The sequence below is a fragment of the Oryctolagus cuniculus genome, chromosome 7 (genome assembly GCF_051225735.1).
Source record: "Oryctolagus cuniculus isolate XC-2025 breed Fujian yellow rabbit chromosome 7, ASM5122573v1, whole genome shotgun sequence".
Lineage (NCBI taxonomy): Eukaryota > Metazoa > Chordata > Mammalia > Lagomorpha > Leporidae > Oryctolagus > Oryctolagus cuniculus.
Window position 1 is genome coordinate 98,641,724 of NC_142873.1, and position 18,276 is coordinate 98,659,999.

An 18,276-nucleotide genomic window follows, 5' to 3' on the forward strand; every position below is an offset into this window, starting at 1 on the left:
TGGCTGCAGCGGCCAGTGCTGGGCCGTGCTGAGGCCAGGAGTCAGGAGCTCATCCAGGTCTCCCACACATGGGTGACAGGGTCCCAAACACTTGGACTGTCTTCCTTTGCTTTTCCCAGGCCATTAGCAGGGAACTGCATCAGAAGGGGAGCAGCTGGGACCTGAAGCAGCCCACATATTAGGATGTTGGTATCCCAGGGGGTGGCTTTACCTGCTATGCCACAACATTGATCCCTGTGAATATGTCTATTTTGAAGACATCTCGTTGTAAGGATTAATGATCTGTTTGCGATGGGTTTGGTAATTTCAACAATTCTCATAGTGTTACCTTCCTTTTTTTCCACTTAGGGCTGAAGAAATACATAAAAGACACTGTGAAGAAAAGTTTGTTCTGGATATGATTTCCTTTCAGAAAGCCTGTGAAAGGTTACAAGAAGCTAAAACAAATGTTGCAGTTGTGAAAACAAATATAGGCTTTCCTCCTGCAATTACAAAATGAATCAAAGCCACATCACATCCTATGACCATCTTAAAGTATGGCTGTTATTTCTAGATGAAATGCTCTAAGATTATATTCTGAAAGAAGAAATACTTTACATCACAAGATGGATGTCTGTATAAGTCTTCTAGAAATATAAATGGTAGTGAAAATATCTGTAATTTTCAAAATTTAATTTTAATTAATTTACCATCCCCCAAAGTTTCTTTATGTAACCTGATGCCCAAGATCAATTAAAATTGATTTCTTTTATTGCAGAAATATTGGAAAGGCATTGCTTGTATTCCTTTCTGAGTATCACAATTCATGAACTATTTTCTGTTTCTCTGACAACCTTTGCATGAATTTCTGTCCCTACTGCTCTCTTTTATAAAGACACTGTGTGTTTTGATTATTTTCAGTACTGCTTTTGTATATTTAATTATTTTTCCTGTTTACTTTATTAAAAAATCTGATTTTCTCCTTTTAAAAATAAAGGTATTTCCATTGTATCATATATTCTCTTATAAAAATCAGAAAATATGAACTGTAGTATATAAATGAAATGTTCTTATTCCCTTCCTTGGAGATTGTATGATTTTTTGAATTTACTTTTGATGTGCTTTTCCCCCACTCCCTTTTTTTTTTTTTTTTTTTTTTTTGGCCTATGAGAGAGCTTTAAAAAATTGTGGGGAAAATGTAACTACAAGATAATATGCATTTTCCATGAACTTTTAGAAGCCTGTCATATGTGGAGGCCTGTCATAAATGGAGGTGAGGGGAGAGAGAGACAGAGACAGGAAACTGAGGCAGAGAAAGAAAGATGAAGATGGGGGGAATGAAGCAAGAAAAAATATATTTGACTACCTAATCATGATCGTAAAATATATAGCGGGGCTGGCTCTGTGACCTAGCAGGTAAAGCCTCCACCTGCGTTGTCGGCATTCCATATGGAAAATGGTTCCAGTGCTGGCTGCTCCACTTCAGATCCAGCTCTCTGCTATGGCCTGGGGAAGCAGTAGAAGATGGTCCAAGTTCTTGGGCTCTGCATCTACGTGGGAGACCCGGAGGAAGCTCATGGCTCCTGACTTCAGATTGGCATAGCTCCAGCTATGGCGGCCATCTGGGGAGTGAACCAGCAGATGGAATTTCTCTTTCTCTCTCTCTCTCTCTCTTTCTCGTAACTGTTACTTCCAAATAAATAAATAAAATTTTTTAGAATAATAAAATAAAGTATATAGCATTGATATATATTAGTTGTAAGACTAATAGTAGTAGGAAATTTGAAAGATAAATGAAATATTAAAAATATATAAAAATCCTTTATACAGTTTGTATCAATTTTAAGTGTTTCATATATAGACAAAGATAAATGTCACTATAATTGCTTACTTACTAATATATAAATAATATCAAGCAAAATTTATCTTTAAATGCATTATTTGTATATGTAAGAATTAAAAATGTATTACTTTTTAAAAATCTTTCGTTTTATCAGTTTACAGTAAATTTTCCAAAATTTTGCATAACAGCAGTTATCCACTAGTGCTTCTATGCTGGGCAACTAACAAATGCTGGTAGCATTTTCCTAGTTTTCTTAGAATAATAGCTATCTATTAAAATCCATGGCATATTTCACTTTTTATTAATTAGCAGGTAACTGATGAGCAAATGATTTGCTATTTCTAGTAACTTTGTAAAAACAAAAAAGAGAAGTAGATACTATAGTGACATATATAGTGTGGCAGACCTGGATTTCCAGTAGCAAGTCAGCTAATCTTTGTTGCCCCAGTTTTCATTTCTATGTTTAGAAATAATACATATATTTTGGCAATTTAATGAAAATAGTAATCCATGTTGGATATTTTTGTTTGAGACTTGAATGAGAACAAGCACATTTATAAAGTGGCAGTTTCTACAAAGTAAACATTTAATAAAGACACATGTGTATAATTGATGCAAAAGCCTAATTCTCTTTAGATAAAGGATAATATGTCATGTGGGTGAGAAATGTGAGAGAAACCACTGAGGAATAGTAAGCTTGTTTGTGTGGTGTATTTGTATAAATCATTTATTCAGTCAATATATTTATTGAAATTGTTGCCCTTACTATGTGTTCCCATGTCATAGTGTGAATATTTTATAGTTTTTATTACACATCAGGTAATTAATAATTTCCTTGACTGTTTCCACCCAACTGTGAGCTTCTTGAAGGCAAATAATATTACTCATCTCTGTGTCTCCTTGCTTTGTGCTAAGACAGATGTTACACACAATGCTTTTTCTGTTTATAGCTCTCTTTGTCTAATTAGGCACTGTCCTACATCAATTTCATAATCTTTACCACCCTTTATATGGTGAAGCATCTAAAAGATACATTTCTAGGTTATATCTCTTTTTTTTTAAGATTTCTTTATTTACTTGAAGTCAGAATTACACAGAGAAAAGGCAAAGAGAGCGAGAGAGGTCTTCTATCTGCTGATTTACTTCCCAATTGGCCACAACGGCTGGAGCTGCGCTGATCTGAAGTCAGTAGCCAAGAGCTTCTTCCAGGTCTCCCACGTGGGTACAGAAGGTCCAAGCACTTAGGCCATCTTCTACTGCTCTCCCAAGCCATAGCAGAGAGCTGGGTCAGAAGTGGAGCAGCCAGGACTCGAACTAGTGCCTATATGGTATGCCCACACTGTAGGTGGTTGCTTTACCCGCTACACCACAGCACTGGCCCCTCTAGGTTATATCTTTGGTCCTAATATATCTCATATTTCTAAAACATATGATAAATACATATATATATAAATATATGTATTCTTATGTGTTTAATACATCCTTATATATGTTAACGCATAGCAAAAGAGAAAGAGATATTCCATCCACTGGTTTCTCCCCAGTGGCTAAGTTTGGTTCACAATTGAAACTGGGAAATCAGGAACTCAATCTAAGTTGCCCAAGTGGGTGGCAGGAATCCAATTCCTTTAGTTATCATCACCTTCCCCTAGAATCAGTAGCAGTAAGCTGAAATCAATAGACAGAGCCAGGGGCTGACACTGTGGTGCAGTGGGTTAACATCCTGGCCTGAAGCACTGGCATCCTATATGGGCACCGGTTCTAGTCCCAGCTGCTCCTCTTCCGATCCAGCTCTCTGCTATGGCCTAGGAGAACAGTGGAAGATGGCCCAAGTCCTTAGGCCCCTGCACCCACGTGGGAGACCAGGAGGAAGCTCCTGGCTCCTGGCTTTGGATCAGCGCAGCTCTGGCCCTTGTGGCCAATTGGGGACTGGGCCATCAGGTGGAAGACCTCTCTCTCTCTCTGGCTCTCCTCTCTCTCTGTGTAACTCTGACTTTCAAATGGATAGACACATTTTTTAAAAAGAACAACAACGAAAAAGAGACAGAGCCAATAATTGAACCCATTTGCTCCTTTGTGGGACACAAGCACCTTATGTGGAATCTTTATCATGGGCTAAAACACCCACCTGTAAGGTATTTTTAAAACCATACAGTAAAATGCAATCCATGTTTATTTTTCAGTAGTCACTTCCACTCTTACTTCGCCTATATTCCCCAGCTCTCATAGATGCATATCCATCTACATCATTTCTCATACTAAAAGCTTATCAAACTTTGACTCCTTTCTTGTATCCCATCACATTTTATTAAATATTGTTCCTTATAAGTTATACATGGAGTTGGTTTCTATGGAGAAGACTGGTTAGATTTTCACCAAATTCATTTTCGCTTTCTCTGAGGCAAAGTAGACCACATTACTCAATTTCCTTTTTGGTTACTTGTGGCACATGAATAAATTAGGACCAATGGATATGAGTAAAAGTGACAGGGAGATCTGCAAGTTATATTCCATGTATGACCTTCCATGATCTTTCCTCTACTTTGACTACCTTGGAAAACACCTTAAAGTGGACTGAGCCAATCTATGGGATCCTTACAGATAGACAAGGCCATAATCAAGGTGGAGGTTCTCTCCTCCCTTCAGAGAAAGTTACCTCCTTTTTTGATGACCTGTTCTTTCCGCTAAGATCTCACTCACAGAGATCTTTCATTTAGGTCATTTTTTTTGGGGGGGGGGGCAGTGTCTTGGCTTTCCATGTCTGAAATACTCTCATGGGCTTTTTGGCTGGATCCAAATGCCTTAAGGGCTGATTCTGAGGCCAGAGTGCTGTTTAGGACATCTGCCATTCTATGAGTCTGCTGTGTGTCCCGCTTCCCATGTTAGACCATTCTCTCCTTTTTAATTCTATCAGTTAGTATTAACAGACACTCGTCTTGTTTATGTGATCCCTTCAACTCTTAATCCTATCATTATGATGAATTGTGAACTGAAACTGATCACTCGGACTAGTGAGATGGCATTGGTACATGCCGCCTCGATGGGATTAGATTGGAATCCCCTGGCACGTTTCTAACTCCACCGTTATGGGTAATCTGATTGAGCATGTGTGGAACTGTACATCTCCTCCCTCTCTTATTTCCACTCTTATATTTAATAGGGATCACTTTTCAGTTAAATTTAAACAATTAAGAATAATTGTCTGTTAATTAAAGAGTTCAACCAATGGTATTAAGTAGAACAAAAAAATACTAAAAGGAATAAAATAGTAAGTTGTTCCTCGACAGTGAGACAAGGGCTGATCAAGTCATTGTTTCTCATGGTGTCCATTTTATTGTAGAAACCTGAATACATGGATATATCATTCTTCCTAAACTTTCTTCTCAATCCAAATGTTTCTTGATTCATAGTGTGTATCTATGATTTCTGGCATTGCCTATGTTCTAACAGGTCCTAAAAGCATCTCACTGGGCTCCAGATGTATTTACAAGTATCCTGTGCACATATTCACTTAGCTAACCCACACAACACTCAAACCCAGCCTGCAACAAACTAAAAGCATTTCCTTTCAGAATCTGTCCTATGGGCCGTGCCTAACATTTTTCTCTATGGCATTCCTTGTATTACCAATTCTTGTCCAACTTCTTAACTTCGTAAAATGTCTAGTTTACTTATTGCAATTTCTTTCCTCAAATGTATCCAGGATACCCTTGTAAAATTAGAATCTCTTGATTGCATCCCCACTGCTATAGAATAAAGTCAGAACCCCTTTCACTCAGCAGGAAAAAGACAAAAAAAAATTTCTTGATCTTGCCAGGCCCCATCTTGCCAGCTCCTCTTGCCATCAGGACTCTCATACTCATTGTTCCACCTGTCAGACTAGTCATGGTCCTTAAAGTCTTCTATATCCTTGTGTGCTAGGTAAAATGTGAGATCTAGAATCAAGGGGCATGCTCACAGTACCACTTCCTTTATTGTTATTTCCACATGGTATTCGCCAAATTTATTATGCATACTTCTACCCATTTAGCAGAGTATTCTCTGTATTTCGTTTTGTTTTCTATTCCCAATGATTAACATGTGAAAAAAGATATTTTAAATTTTCTGTGTATATTCCTTAGCTCTTGAAATGGTTTCAAGAACAAAGGATTGCCCTTCAAGATATGTAACTGTTTATATTAAAGTTGTTTAACCTGCATAGAAACAGGAGATTGATGAATGTATTTTACAGACCGATAAAACTGAGATACAAGCATTCAGTGCCACTAAAATTTAAGAAGAAAATTCTCTTCTGCCTTATTCTTAGAATTAGCTATCTCAACTGTTCTGCTGAGAAATCAACTTTTAGGTTAAAAGCCCCATTTATAGTAATTTCAAAAACCTCCTACTCTCCCTTCTTTCCTACATTTAGAGAGAAAGAAAAAAAATTCAAACTTGAAAGCTGGCTTTTTTTTTAAATTTTACTTCTTCTAAAAATGTGGTTCTTTAGATAAAGAAGAAGAGTGATTATGAGAGTTAAATAAAGAATGAAGTACTTTATCATCGCTTTGGAAAGAGTTCCTAACACACTACCTGCATACTTAATCGTTAACCATGCTTTTCCTGGGCACCTCTCTCTCCTCCTGCTGCCATCCTCTTAGCTAGAAGGCAGAGGATAGTCAGCATCAGTCTCAAAATGTCAGCTACATTCATGCCACAGCTCTCATGATTCACAAAGTTAAATATTTTAGACAAGAGGAAAGCCACCTGGCAATCATACAGGCATTGATTTTCTTCCCTTTGAGAGAATTCTAGTTCCAAAAATTTATCAGCACAGGTTAAAGTTATGCAGTGAATCTTCCTGGACTGAGTAAAATATGTGACTTGAGATGAGCTAAACTTTATGAAAATAGCTTATGTACACAGTGGCCTTGTTCTCTTGATATTGATCTCTATTAAAAGCTAATCTTGGGGCCCGGCACTGTGGCTCACTTGGCTAATCCTCCACCTGCGGCACCGGCATCCCATATGGGCACCGGGTTCTAGTCCCAGTTGCTCCTCTTCAGGTCCAGCTCTCTGCTGTGGCCCGGGAAGGCAGTGGAGGATGGCCCAAGTGCATGGGAGACCAGGAGGAAGCGCCTGGCTCCTGGCTTCGGATCAGCGCAGTGCCAGCCGTGGCAGCCATTTGGGGGGTGAACCAACGGAAGGAAGACCTTTCTCTCTGTCTCTCTCTCTCTGTAACTCTACCTGTCAAAAAAGTAAATAAAAAATCTTAAAAAAAAACTAATCTTATGTGCAGGCATTTGGTGAAGCAGTTAAGACACCATTTGGGATGCCCTTATCCCATATTAGTGTCCAGCTTGAATCCTGGCTCCTCTCTTCCAAATCCAGCTTTCTGCTAATGTGCATTTTGGGAGGCAGCTGATGATGTCTCAGGTATTTGGGTCTCTGCTACCCAAATGGGAAACCTGGATTGAGTTCCAGGCTCTTGGCTTCCACCTGACCCAACCTGGACTGTCACTTTGGGGTAGTAAACCAGCAGATGGAAAATCTATCTCCTTCTATTTCTTTGTCTCTCTGCCTTTCAAATAAAGTGAATAATAATAATAATAATAAAAAGTAGTAATAAAGAATAATAAAAAGCAATCTCATTAAATGAAGCATGCACACTATAAAATGTGTTTTCTCTGAAACTTGTGAGTGTGTGCATGTTTGCATGCATACATGGATTTGCAGGTCCAGTCTATATGTACAAATGAGAGCTATTGAACTTGATTGAAGCTAACAAAAGCAGTGGCCTGAACTCTGTCACGGAAAACCTTGACTCCAAAAGGATACCTGTCTGGCCGGCGCCGTGGCTCAATAGGCTAATCCTCCACCTTGCGGCGCTGGCACACCGGGTTCTAGTCCCGGTTGGGGCGCCGGATTCTGTCCCGGTTGCCCCTCTTCCAGGCCAGCTCTCTGCTATGGCCAGGGAGTGCAGTGGAGGATGGCCCAGGTGCTTGGGCCCTGCACCCCATGGGAGACCAGGAAAAGCACCTGGCTCCTGGCTCCTGCCAGGATCAGCGCGGTGCGCCGGCTGCAGCGGCGGCCATTGGAGGGTGAACCAACGACAAAAGGAAGACCTTTCTCTCTGTCTCTCTCTCTCTCACTGTCCACTCTGCCTGTCAAAAAAAAAAAAAAAAAAAAAAAAGGATACCTGTCAAGTCTGTTCATAGCCTTTGGACCAAACACTTCACCTGGATTCACTCAACACAGAAACTGTGAGAATTGCTGAGGAACAGTTAAAATGTTTTGGGAAGCTTGCACAGCCAAACACACCTCTAGTATAAAGAATACTTTGATGTTATCTTTGACCAATATTTACAAGGAGACTTCATTTTGATTATTCTCCATAGTTGAAAATCTACAAGATGGCTCAAGGATTTCATGAAATAATGAAAATAAAAGGAAAAAGTTAATGAAAATAAAAGGATAAATTCATTTTGGAGGAGAAAAAATTTAAATAAATACATATTCTTTTCATAATATGCATTTTCCATGAAGTTTTTAAAGTTCCTATGTGTGTATGAAATTAATATCAATGTCATCTATCATTATTAATTAGAATAGTAGTTGGCATATAGTGAGCATTTAAGAATTTTTTTTTTTGGATAATGACTAAATGAAGGATTAAAAGAAAGCATAAAATGACTCTAATCTATTAGGGTAATTACAATGACTCTAATCCCTGTAAGGCAAAAGAAGATGTGTTCCTAAGGTTTCCAGCAAGAAGTCCCTAATACCATAAACTAATGCTGTGTTTTTTTTTTTTTCCTGTTTTTTTTTTTTTTTACAATTTCTCTTACAGATCTGACCTGCTATGGTTCTTCTAAAAATTATTTGTATTTCAACTATCTTATGTTCTGCCCAGTGGGCCAGGTTTAGCAAATATTTTGAACTCAGAATTCTTCTGAGGATTGACATATTCTTAAAACAAAAAGCAAAAACTGACCTTGCGAAATGTACTTAAAGAAAAGTTACATTAAACTCAGACAGAACCTGGCTTTCAAGTATGGATTCTCACTGTCTTGGAGCTGAGAAAGAGGGGTGAGTAAATACTAAAATATTCTTGCGTATATTGTCTTGGCTTAAATCATCCAGAATTTTCTTTAGAGAAGGGAATCGCCTAATTCTAATGAGTAAATTTTTCATTATTATGTTAATGATATTTGTTTGGGGTGATAGTTTAACTCAGTGATTTCATTGTTTCTAAAAACGTTTTCCTCATTTTGTATGTTTTTCATTGTGATATTAATTTTTCTTAGGCACTTTTATGAGTTATCAACATTTAAAATGAATTTATTTTTATTGAAATATATTGTGTAACATTGTTGCTTTATTACTATGGCACTGTTTAGAACTGTTTTTGTGTTCTGCCTTTCATGGGTTGAGGTTTGGCACTGTCCTAAAATGTGTTTTTCCCCTTCCATTTTTACCACTGCTTTCCATAGAATTGCAAGATCCAGCAGAGTTCGCCTGATTTTTCCTTCTCTTCCTCCTATAAATTACAGGCAATGTTCCTGTTCTCAAGTACCAGCTTCTCTTTGCAAAGACTAGCTTGCACCCTTCTTTCATGGTATCTGAGCCCATCATCAAATAAGAGCCTTGGGGAACCATTCCCACTAATGGGCTCTGAGCTCCCCAGTGCGGTTAATTTCACCCTTGTGGTCAGAAAGAGTTAATGTCCTTTGCTACCAAGGTGTTAACATAGACACTGGAGACACAATGATACCCTATGTTTTTCCAAAATGGATGTCCTCTTAGTCATTAACAATTTCATCTCCCCAAAGTTTTCTCTTAGATTTTTCTTATTCTGTTTCTTTTTTTTTTTTGGGGGGGGGTGGGTAGTATGGGATTGTTATTGTTGTTGTTGTTGCTGTTTGTGTTTTGTTTTTGGTCTTCAGAAACTAAACTTATACGATATGCAGCCATAGCTCTTTGGAAAGGGTATTTTGACAGATTTGATTTTCTTATATATTTTTACCTTTCAAACAACTTGATGAGTTTGCTTCATTAATCTCTTGGTCTCCCTGCCTCTCCTCCATCTGGCAAAGCTAGCAGATGGAGACAGAATTGTTCAAATATAAAGGGACAGACTCCAACTATAAATATATCACAAAGATAGCAAATAAAAATACTGTGTGATTATTGGAAAGTAAAAATTACATAGGCTCCATCTATTATTTCACATTATTAAATGCAAGCTTTTAAAATTAAGTTTGGCATCTACGCTACCATCTTGTGGTTATGATCCATACCACTATTCAACATGTTTGTTGAATACCTACTATGTACCATGAAAGTAGCTTTGTATAAAATAAGAGTAAAATAAGATATAATTTCTGTTCTTCAAAAATGTATGCCTAATAGTTGCTAAGATACTGTATTTAGGGTATAAATTAAAATTTCTTAGGGCAGAAGGCTGTACACATTGAGGTCATTCTACACTGCACACATAAACCTTTCTGTAATCCTTGCAGGTGACCAGTATCCAACTTTACTCAGTATGGATGAGGGTCAATCTACCATAATCAAGCAATCAACCCATTTGTCAAGAAATAAATTCTGGATCAGTGTTGTGGAATAGTGGCTTAAGCTGCTGCCTGGGATGCAGTCATCCCATATGGGTTCCGATTTGAGTTCTGGCTGCTCCACTTCTGATCCATCTCCCTGCTAATGTTGTGGTAGGTGCCTTCCAGGAATGCGAAGTGAGGAACCATTCCTGGGATGAAGAAAGAGCAAGGGCCTTCCCTGGGGCCTTTGACAGTTTCAACATTTCATTTCCCATACACAGTGCTGTAGTGTTAGTCATTCAATATACAGCATACCACCTATGGGGAGGAAAAGTACTAAGAATTGTAAGAGGAACAAACAAAGAACAATGTGACCTAATCAGTACCTGTCATGTACTAATCCTATAGCAACCCTTCGTAGCCCTGTACAATTAGAGCATTCAATCACAAGGTATCTGACCATATATGGGGGAAAGAGACTAAAAGGCTTATAAGGTCCCTCTTAATTCGGGCTCAGACTTTGATTGTGAATCTACTGAGTCACTGCTAGCACCAATCGAAGCTGCTTCCTGCTAAAAGCCTCCATGTCTCCTCTCTACTTGAATATTCTGCTACAATTGGCTGGGAAAGCAGCTGAAGATGGCCCAAGTTTCAGGCCCCTGACACCCATGTGGGAGACCTGGATGGGGTTCTAGACTTCTGGCTTCACCCTGTCCCAGTCATAGCTGTTGTTGCCACATGGGGTGAATCAGCAGATGGAATCTCTCTCTCTCTCTCTGTATTCTGTATATTTGCTTTTTTCTAAAAAATGTATATTTATGTGAAAGGCATATTCAGAGAGAGAGAGAGAGAGAGAGAGAGAGAGAGAGAGAGATCTTCCATCCTCTTCTTCATTCCCCAAATGGCTGCAACTGCCAGATCTGGGCTGAATCCAGGAACTTCTTCCACATGGGTGCAAAGTCCCAAGTACTTGGGCCATATTCCGCTGCCTTCACAGGCCCATTAGTGAGACTCAAACCGGAGCCCCTGTGGGATGCCATGACCCGCAGTATCACAATGCTGACCCCTGAATTCTGCCTTTCAAACAAGTAAGTAACTATTTAAAAAAAGGAAAAGAAGTCCTTACAGAAGATTCAGTCTAAGTGATACACTGTGGTTGGCCCATGATGAATGCAAAGTAAAAGCATACTTTCTTGTCTCAGGAAATCAAAACAGAAGGAAAAGAGAAAAAAAAAGTGACCAAGTTAAATATGTATTGAAAAGATAAATGACAATAAAAGAACATGTGATTTGTCCCAAATACCTCACACAGAAATATCTTGTGCTCACCTCCATTAGAGGGTGTGGTAGGTACCTCAAGCTACAGCCAAATGCACCCTCATCTCCTCCTCTACCTTCCGAGGATGTTCTTCTGGTTTCGCCAGCCAAGCAGACACCCAGGTATTATCCTGGATCCCATTGCTCCAATATCCTCCCATTTCCCCTTCATCTAATCAACCTACAGTCCATTTCAAACCAAAGTCCGTTTTTTGTATCACTAGCTCAGAACTTCTTCATCTTTCCCCTGGATGTACAGCAATGCAGCCTCTCTCCTTCCTGATTTTCTATCCACACCTTAGGCATGTTGATCTTTCTAAAACACAAATCTGTATCACCACTCCTTAGCTAAGCAATACCTCCCCAGAGGCTTCAGGTTAAAGTTCAAGCAACTAAGCTTAGGGTAAAGCCCTTTAAAATTCAGTTCCTCTTTCTGCCCTCAACCTTGTTTCCACCTGGCATTTGCTCTTCAGTGTTCCTGAGACATATAAGCACTCTGGACATGGCTATCTATTTGCCTGGAGTGACCTGCCCCTAGCGCACATGGCTTTGGCTTCCCCAAATCCATAATTAGGAGACTGCCTCCAAACATCTACCTTGAAAAATGTTCTCTCTCATTCCACCCTTCCCACTGCATCTAGGCTTGGGGTCTTTTCCACCCCACCCCATGTACATTACATATATGTGTTATTTTGATCACACAGGGATATATTTACCTTTTGACTTTATTCCCACAGACAGTAAGATTCTTAAGAGAAGAGACTTGCCATCATCATTTTTCTCACCAACAGCCAAACAGTCCCTTATTTATAACTAAATACTCTGTAAATGTTTGTTGAATTGAGGCTCAGGAGAGAGAGAAATGGCCTTGGACACAAATACATACTGAAATAAAAACACGTAAGATGTAAATGACCTAGCACACACAGTCACAGAAGCTGATCAATAAATACAGTTTTTTTTCTTCTCTGTTGATTCTCATTTAAGAATTGACTGGACTTACATAGTGAGAAGAAGGAGCTTTACAGGTTGTGGAATAGATCTGTCTCAATCTGCTAAGGTATTTTGTGAATAAAGGGGATTTATTATAAAACTTGGGGTTTATAAAACTGGTGAGGAGTTGATGAGGGGAGGCCTGCAATGCACAGCTGGAGAAATGGTCAACTTTACTCCCTTCTGCAGCCTCAGGCACACGTGGAGTTGCTAAAGGGTCTTGGCTTCTCTTCCAACTGCCACATGAAGTACACGTGGTTCTCAAGGGCAGGCAGCTCTACCATACTCTTGGAGAAGCGTGCCTTGGGAAACATAGTTTGCAGAGCTCAGGGCATGCTGGGGCTGGAGCTGAATGGATGATAGACAGTTCATCCCTGAGAGAAAGCTGCAAAGGAGAGAGGGAAGACAGTAGTCCCCTGAAATCAGAGGGTAAGAACAGGCAGCACAGCAGGGAGACACAATTCAGAAAGATTGGCCAAGTAGAGAAACTGGAGAGGCTGCCTTGAAATGAAAACATCTTGAGAATTAGAATTGGAAAGCTTTGGTTTCAATCTCTGCTTTGCCGTTAGTAGCTACATAACCTCACTAACCCTTTGTTTTCCCTCACTCTGGATGCTTTTGTGGAAGATGCCGTAAGCTCTGTAAGCAGGATCATTGTGAGGATCAAGCGAGAATGCATGCAAAGCTTCGGGGCTTGGCATGCACTAGGCTTTCTGTAAAATTACCTAAAATGATCATGAGATACGCTTGTATCTTTCATGGCTCTTTTGGAATCCATTATAACAATGGAATTCCTGCAAATGTGTTTTCAACAAAGAAATAGAGCTATTTCTCCATGACCATTAATTTGGCATGCGAACACATAAAGTGTATTAGTGAATTTCTCTAGCATATCATGTGTTTCCATGAGTGTATTTAATGCTGGTGTACGAATTTCATTAGATTGTATGTTCACTGAGGGCAGAAACAAGAGTGTTTCCTTATGTTTTTCCACAGTGCCATCTGATAGCTTGCACAGTTTTTACAGTTGATGAGGGCTATTAACAGCAGCAACTGTATCAATTTCTGTACCATATCAGCTGTAATAAGTTTCCCAAAGTGGAAATGAGAAAAAATTAATGGAGAGAGGAAAGCATTTTCTGTATTAGAAATGAACTGACCAACTATGAAAAATAGCAAAAACAGGTAAACAATATGAAGTAAATTATATCAATTCAAGTACGAAAAAGCAGCACTTGAATGAATATAAAAATAGCTTATGTTGTTACCATTTAACCTTAACTAAGTGGCCAGGCTAGAAATTATCACACGAACATTTTTCAGATGACCTTGTCCTACTTAAAATTGCACAAGTATCTATGGAAAATTTTCACTTTTTAAGAGGTCATAGCAGTACTTTTTCACAGTTCAAAAAAAAAATCAAGAATTGTATTGTTAAAGGTAAACCTGTAAAACTTAGATAATGATCTGTTTTCTGATAAATTGTTTTCTCTCCATTGTGAGAAAAACTAGATCATTCAGAGGAGTCTCATTTGTCTTGAGTGTTTGGAATAATTGGCCAAATATCCAGAGTCATTAACCTACATTCAAAGTTGTTTTCCAATGAAAATGTAGAGGCATATTTAAAGTGGAAATATTTAGGCCGGCGCCATGGCTCAATAGGCTAATCTTCCACCTATGGTGCCGGCACCCTGGGGCTCTAGTCCCGGTTGGGGCTCTGGGTTCTGTCCCAGTTGCCCCTCTTCCAGTCCAGCTCTCTGCTGTGGCCCGGGAGTGCAGTGGAGGATGGCCCAAGTGCTTGGGCCCTGCACCCACATGGGAGACCAGGAGGAAGCACCTGGCTCCTGGCTTCGGTGCAACGCACTGGCTGTAGCGGCCACTTGGGAAGTTAACCAACAGAGGGAAGACCTTTCTCTCTGTCTCTCTCTCTCACTGTATAACTCTGCCTGTCAAAAAAAAAAAAAAATAAATAAATAAAGTGAAATATTTAAATAGATATCATATTTAAAGTTATATATATAGGTTTAAATTTTTTCTCAATCTAAGTGATATGCAAAAAGTTTTGTTTTCTGAATAAAGAATTGATTTGCTTGAAAATTGTGCAAACTAAGGGAAGAATATGAAGAGACTCTAAAGCTATTCATCATGACAAATTAAATAAAGATGAGTCACTATTACAGTGTGCTGCACCTTTTTGTTCCTTCATTATTTATTTATTTATTTGATAAATATGCACATTTATCAAATATTAAACTTTTTCATTTCTGATATCTTGAGCTATAGTTGATTGACTTTTACTTTGGCGTGTCATTATTGAACCAGTTGATCAGTAGCTGCTATAGATGTAAGTGACTTATTTGGATGATAGGACCATCTTAAAGAAATAATTTATTTATGTATTTATTTATTTGAAAGGCAGAGTGACAGAAAGAGAACGAGAGACACAGGGAGTGAGAGATTAGTCCCCAAATGATTGTAATTAGCCAGGGCTGGACCAAGCTGAAGCCAGGAGCCAGGAACTCAGTCTACCTCTCCAACCAGCGTGGCAAGCACTTCCCAGGCACATTAGCAGGAAGCTGAATAAAAAGCTGAGCAGCTGGGATTCAAACTGAAACTCTGACAGGGAATGCTGGCATTGCAAGTGGTGATCCAACCTCATGCACCATGCCAGCTCAGATAGCATCATCTTTCTCAAGGGCAGGAAAATAAAGAGGGCATAAGATTGCTTGCGGGCAAAGCAGCAAAGAGGAGACACAACACAAAAATATAAAAAGCCCACTGAATCAGATGAATGGTTTAAAACATACTCTAAAAATACTTTTTAATTTGATTTTTAACATTTAGTCATCCTGTGTACTATAAAGTTAAACAAACAAAAAAAAAAGATGCTGACCGCTTATTTCATGGGGTCTGCTTTGCATAGCAGGGGAAAGATAACAAGGTGCCCAGAGTAGTAGTTAATATTCTTTGTAGATGTAAGGAAGGCAATTAGGAAAGCTACATACATATTCCTTCTCAACACAACTCTTTCCTCTCTTGATCTCTAAATTTTGGAGCTCAGAGTTTAATGAAAAGTGAAATTGCATTAAGCATTTGAAGATTAACCATCATTAGCTGCTTGAGAATAATAGCATAGATTTGATGGGAGGTTCAAATCCTGGTCTACCTCTTGTCAAGTGTATCCTCCAGCACTTTAAAACAACATTTCTGAACTGTTCGTTCACCAGAGTATGGAGGGTGTGACTGGTATAACATGTTTTTTGATTGACAATATGTGAAAGAGCTTCTTCATTTGTAAGTTGAATATGGCATTCTTTATATATGGTGTTAGAAGAGTTAAGTGATATATATATATATATATATATATATATATATATATTAGATACGGCACTCAAAATCTACCCCATGGCTAGTACTTAATAAATCCCACTTGTTGTCATGATAAGGGAGATGATCATCATCATCATCCACCTAGTAAGGCTGTAAGATTTCCTGATAAAGGATAAGATCCTACATTATCTTGTGCATTGAGATTCATTCGACCAGTTACAAATACTGCTTTACATGAATGCTTTTGTTGAGTTTATCTGTACTCGTCGTATTGCTGGATTGTGGAGCTCAGGATATGGTTTCTACCATTTCTCTTAAATGAAAGACATGACCTAAGGGTGATACTAATTCAGCTTATTGAATAAAATAAAGAGACATAAGAAGAAAGCTTTTGGAATCAGTAGAACTTAAGCTTCATGTCCCCAAGTTAACAGCACAACACACAACTTTGGCCCACTGAAAAGCCCAGATCTAAAGGATCCTTGAGATCATTGTCTTCATTTCACTGCATAATCTTCTCCTGAGATTGCGACAGGAGGACTGTCTCCTTAGTTGTTATTGTGTACAGGACACAAATGTTCATCCATTCTTATTCATCCAGGCTGGTCTTGGGAAGTCACTTAAAAGTATGATTTCACCATGGTTACTCAGATAATCTGATGGAGATATATTTTTAATTTCACTTCACTTATCAAAAATGAAAATATTGATATTCTGAAAATTAAACAGGACTTCTCTTTTGTGTAATACCATCTACCTCCTATTATAGTTAGTTGTGAATGGCTTACATACGTTATTGTATCACCACATCTTATCATCAAGAAGTTTGGTGTTATAAACATACACAGAAGCATGAAAAAGTTCAAAAGTTCAAACAATTAGTAAAAAAAATGAAATTAAAAGATAAGTTGATTTTGGTGCAAGAATTTTTGATAGCCATGCAATTTTTTTAATTATAGATACTTTTCATAAACTTTTCAAGGACCCCTTGTTTGCATGAATTTCATACATTGTGTGAAAAGAAACTGATCTTTTAATTACATTTCAACGATGGTTTTGGATAGAGTACCTTACATGCGAAGTGTGGATATGGCACCTTATATACGGTATACATGCTCAATAAAATTTCATTAAATAGACATTCTTGGTGACCTCTAGACTGCGCTTCCTCAAAGGATACTTCTTTTCAGACTCATTTAGTTACTTGTTTTGTATGTTTACATAACACCTCTTATTTTCTTATAGACTTTTCATATTGTTAACTAATTAACTGATGAATTAATTATAATTATTGACTTATTGTCTCTTTTCCTACTAGATTCTTAAATGTAGCAGCTTTACTGACCACAATTGTAGCTAGCACAATACATGAAGGCCCAGGGAATAGTTGATAAATCACTGAAAATGCTTAAACAATTACTGCCTGCTTTCTAGTTATAGAAACTAAATTTTTACTCCACTGTTCCTTAAGGTCTATTCATTTATTCTCTGTTTATATCTCATAATATGTTACATCTCTGTATATGTACGACATACACCCAGAAAGGACAAACCTTGGCTTGCATGTTTTTCAGTGGAATAATCCCACCCACTCTCATGGTCTTGGGATTAAGAGTCAATAACACAGCTAATACGATTTCTACAGTCTTTGTTTCTGTATATTTTCTCTTTTACTACTCACCTTTCCATCATTTTTCTGATCATTAGTCCATCAATTTTAGGTGAAGTTGTTTTGCTAAATTTAGTAGAAGAGGATTAGACAAGGAATGATTTGTAGATTTAGTTAAATGTGTTCTTGCCTACAGTCTGCCCTCTTAAATAATCAAGAATTAAGTATACACCTGGGAGAACAATCCCAAGTAAACCCTAGTGGCAAATTCAGATTATATTAAAAAGCTCGTCAGAAATATATCAACCAGACAAGAAGTCAAACTATCCCTCTTTGCAGATGATATGATTCTTTAAAAAAAAAAAAAAAGCTCGTAAATGCAACCATAAGAGATTTGATTCACTTTAGTTAGATCAACACTTTTCTAGTTGTTATTGTCATAGACTTAAACTAGAAACCAAACATAAAAACTTTTTTTTTCTTTTCTTTTTTTTTTTTTTTCTTTTGACAGGCAGAGTGGACAGCGAGAGAGAGAGACAGAGAGAAAGGTCTTCCTTTGCTGTTGGTTCACCCTCCAATGGCTGCCTCGGCTGGCACGGTGCGACCAGCGCACCGCGCTGATATGCTGGCAGGAGCCAGGTACTTATCCTGGTCTCCCATGGGGTGCAGGG

General features: G+C 38.3%; 1 protein-coding gene across 1 annotated transcript in view; it reads left to right on the forward strand.

Moving 5' to 3' along the window:
• The window catches only part of LRRIQ3 (leucine rich repeats and IQ motif containing 3), a 161,010-nt gene extending 160,394 nt beyond the window's left edge, over nt 1-616 (forward strand). Inside the window, exon 8 of the mRNA XM_051856361.3 lies at nt 349-616. Coding sequence (XP_051712321.3) covers nt 349-499 — 151 coding nt within the window. The 3' untranslated portion in view covers nt 500-616. The remainder of the gene's footprint in view (nt 1-348) is intronic.
• Nucleotides 617-18,276: the final 17,660 nt, after the last annotated feature.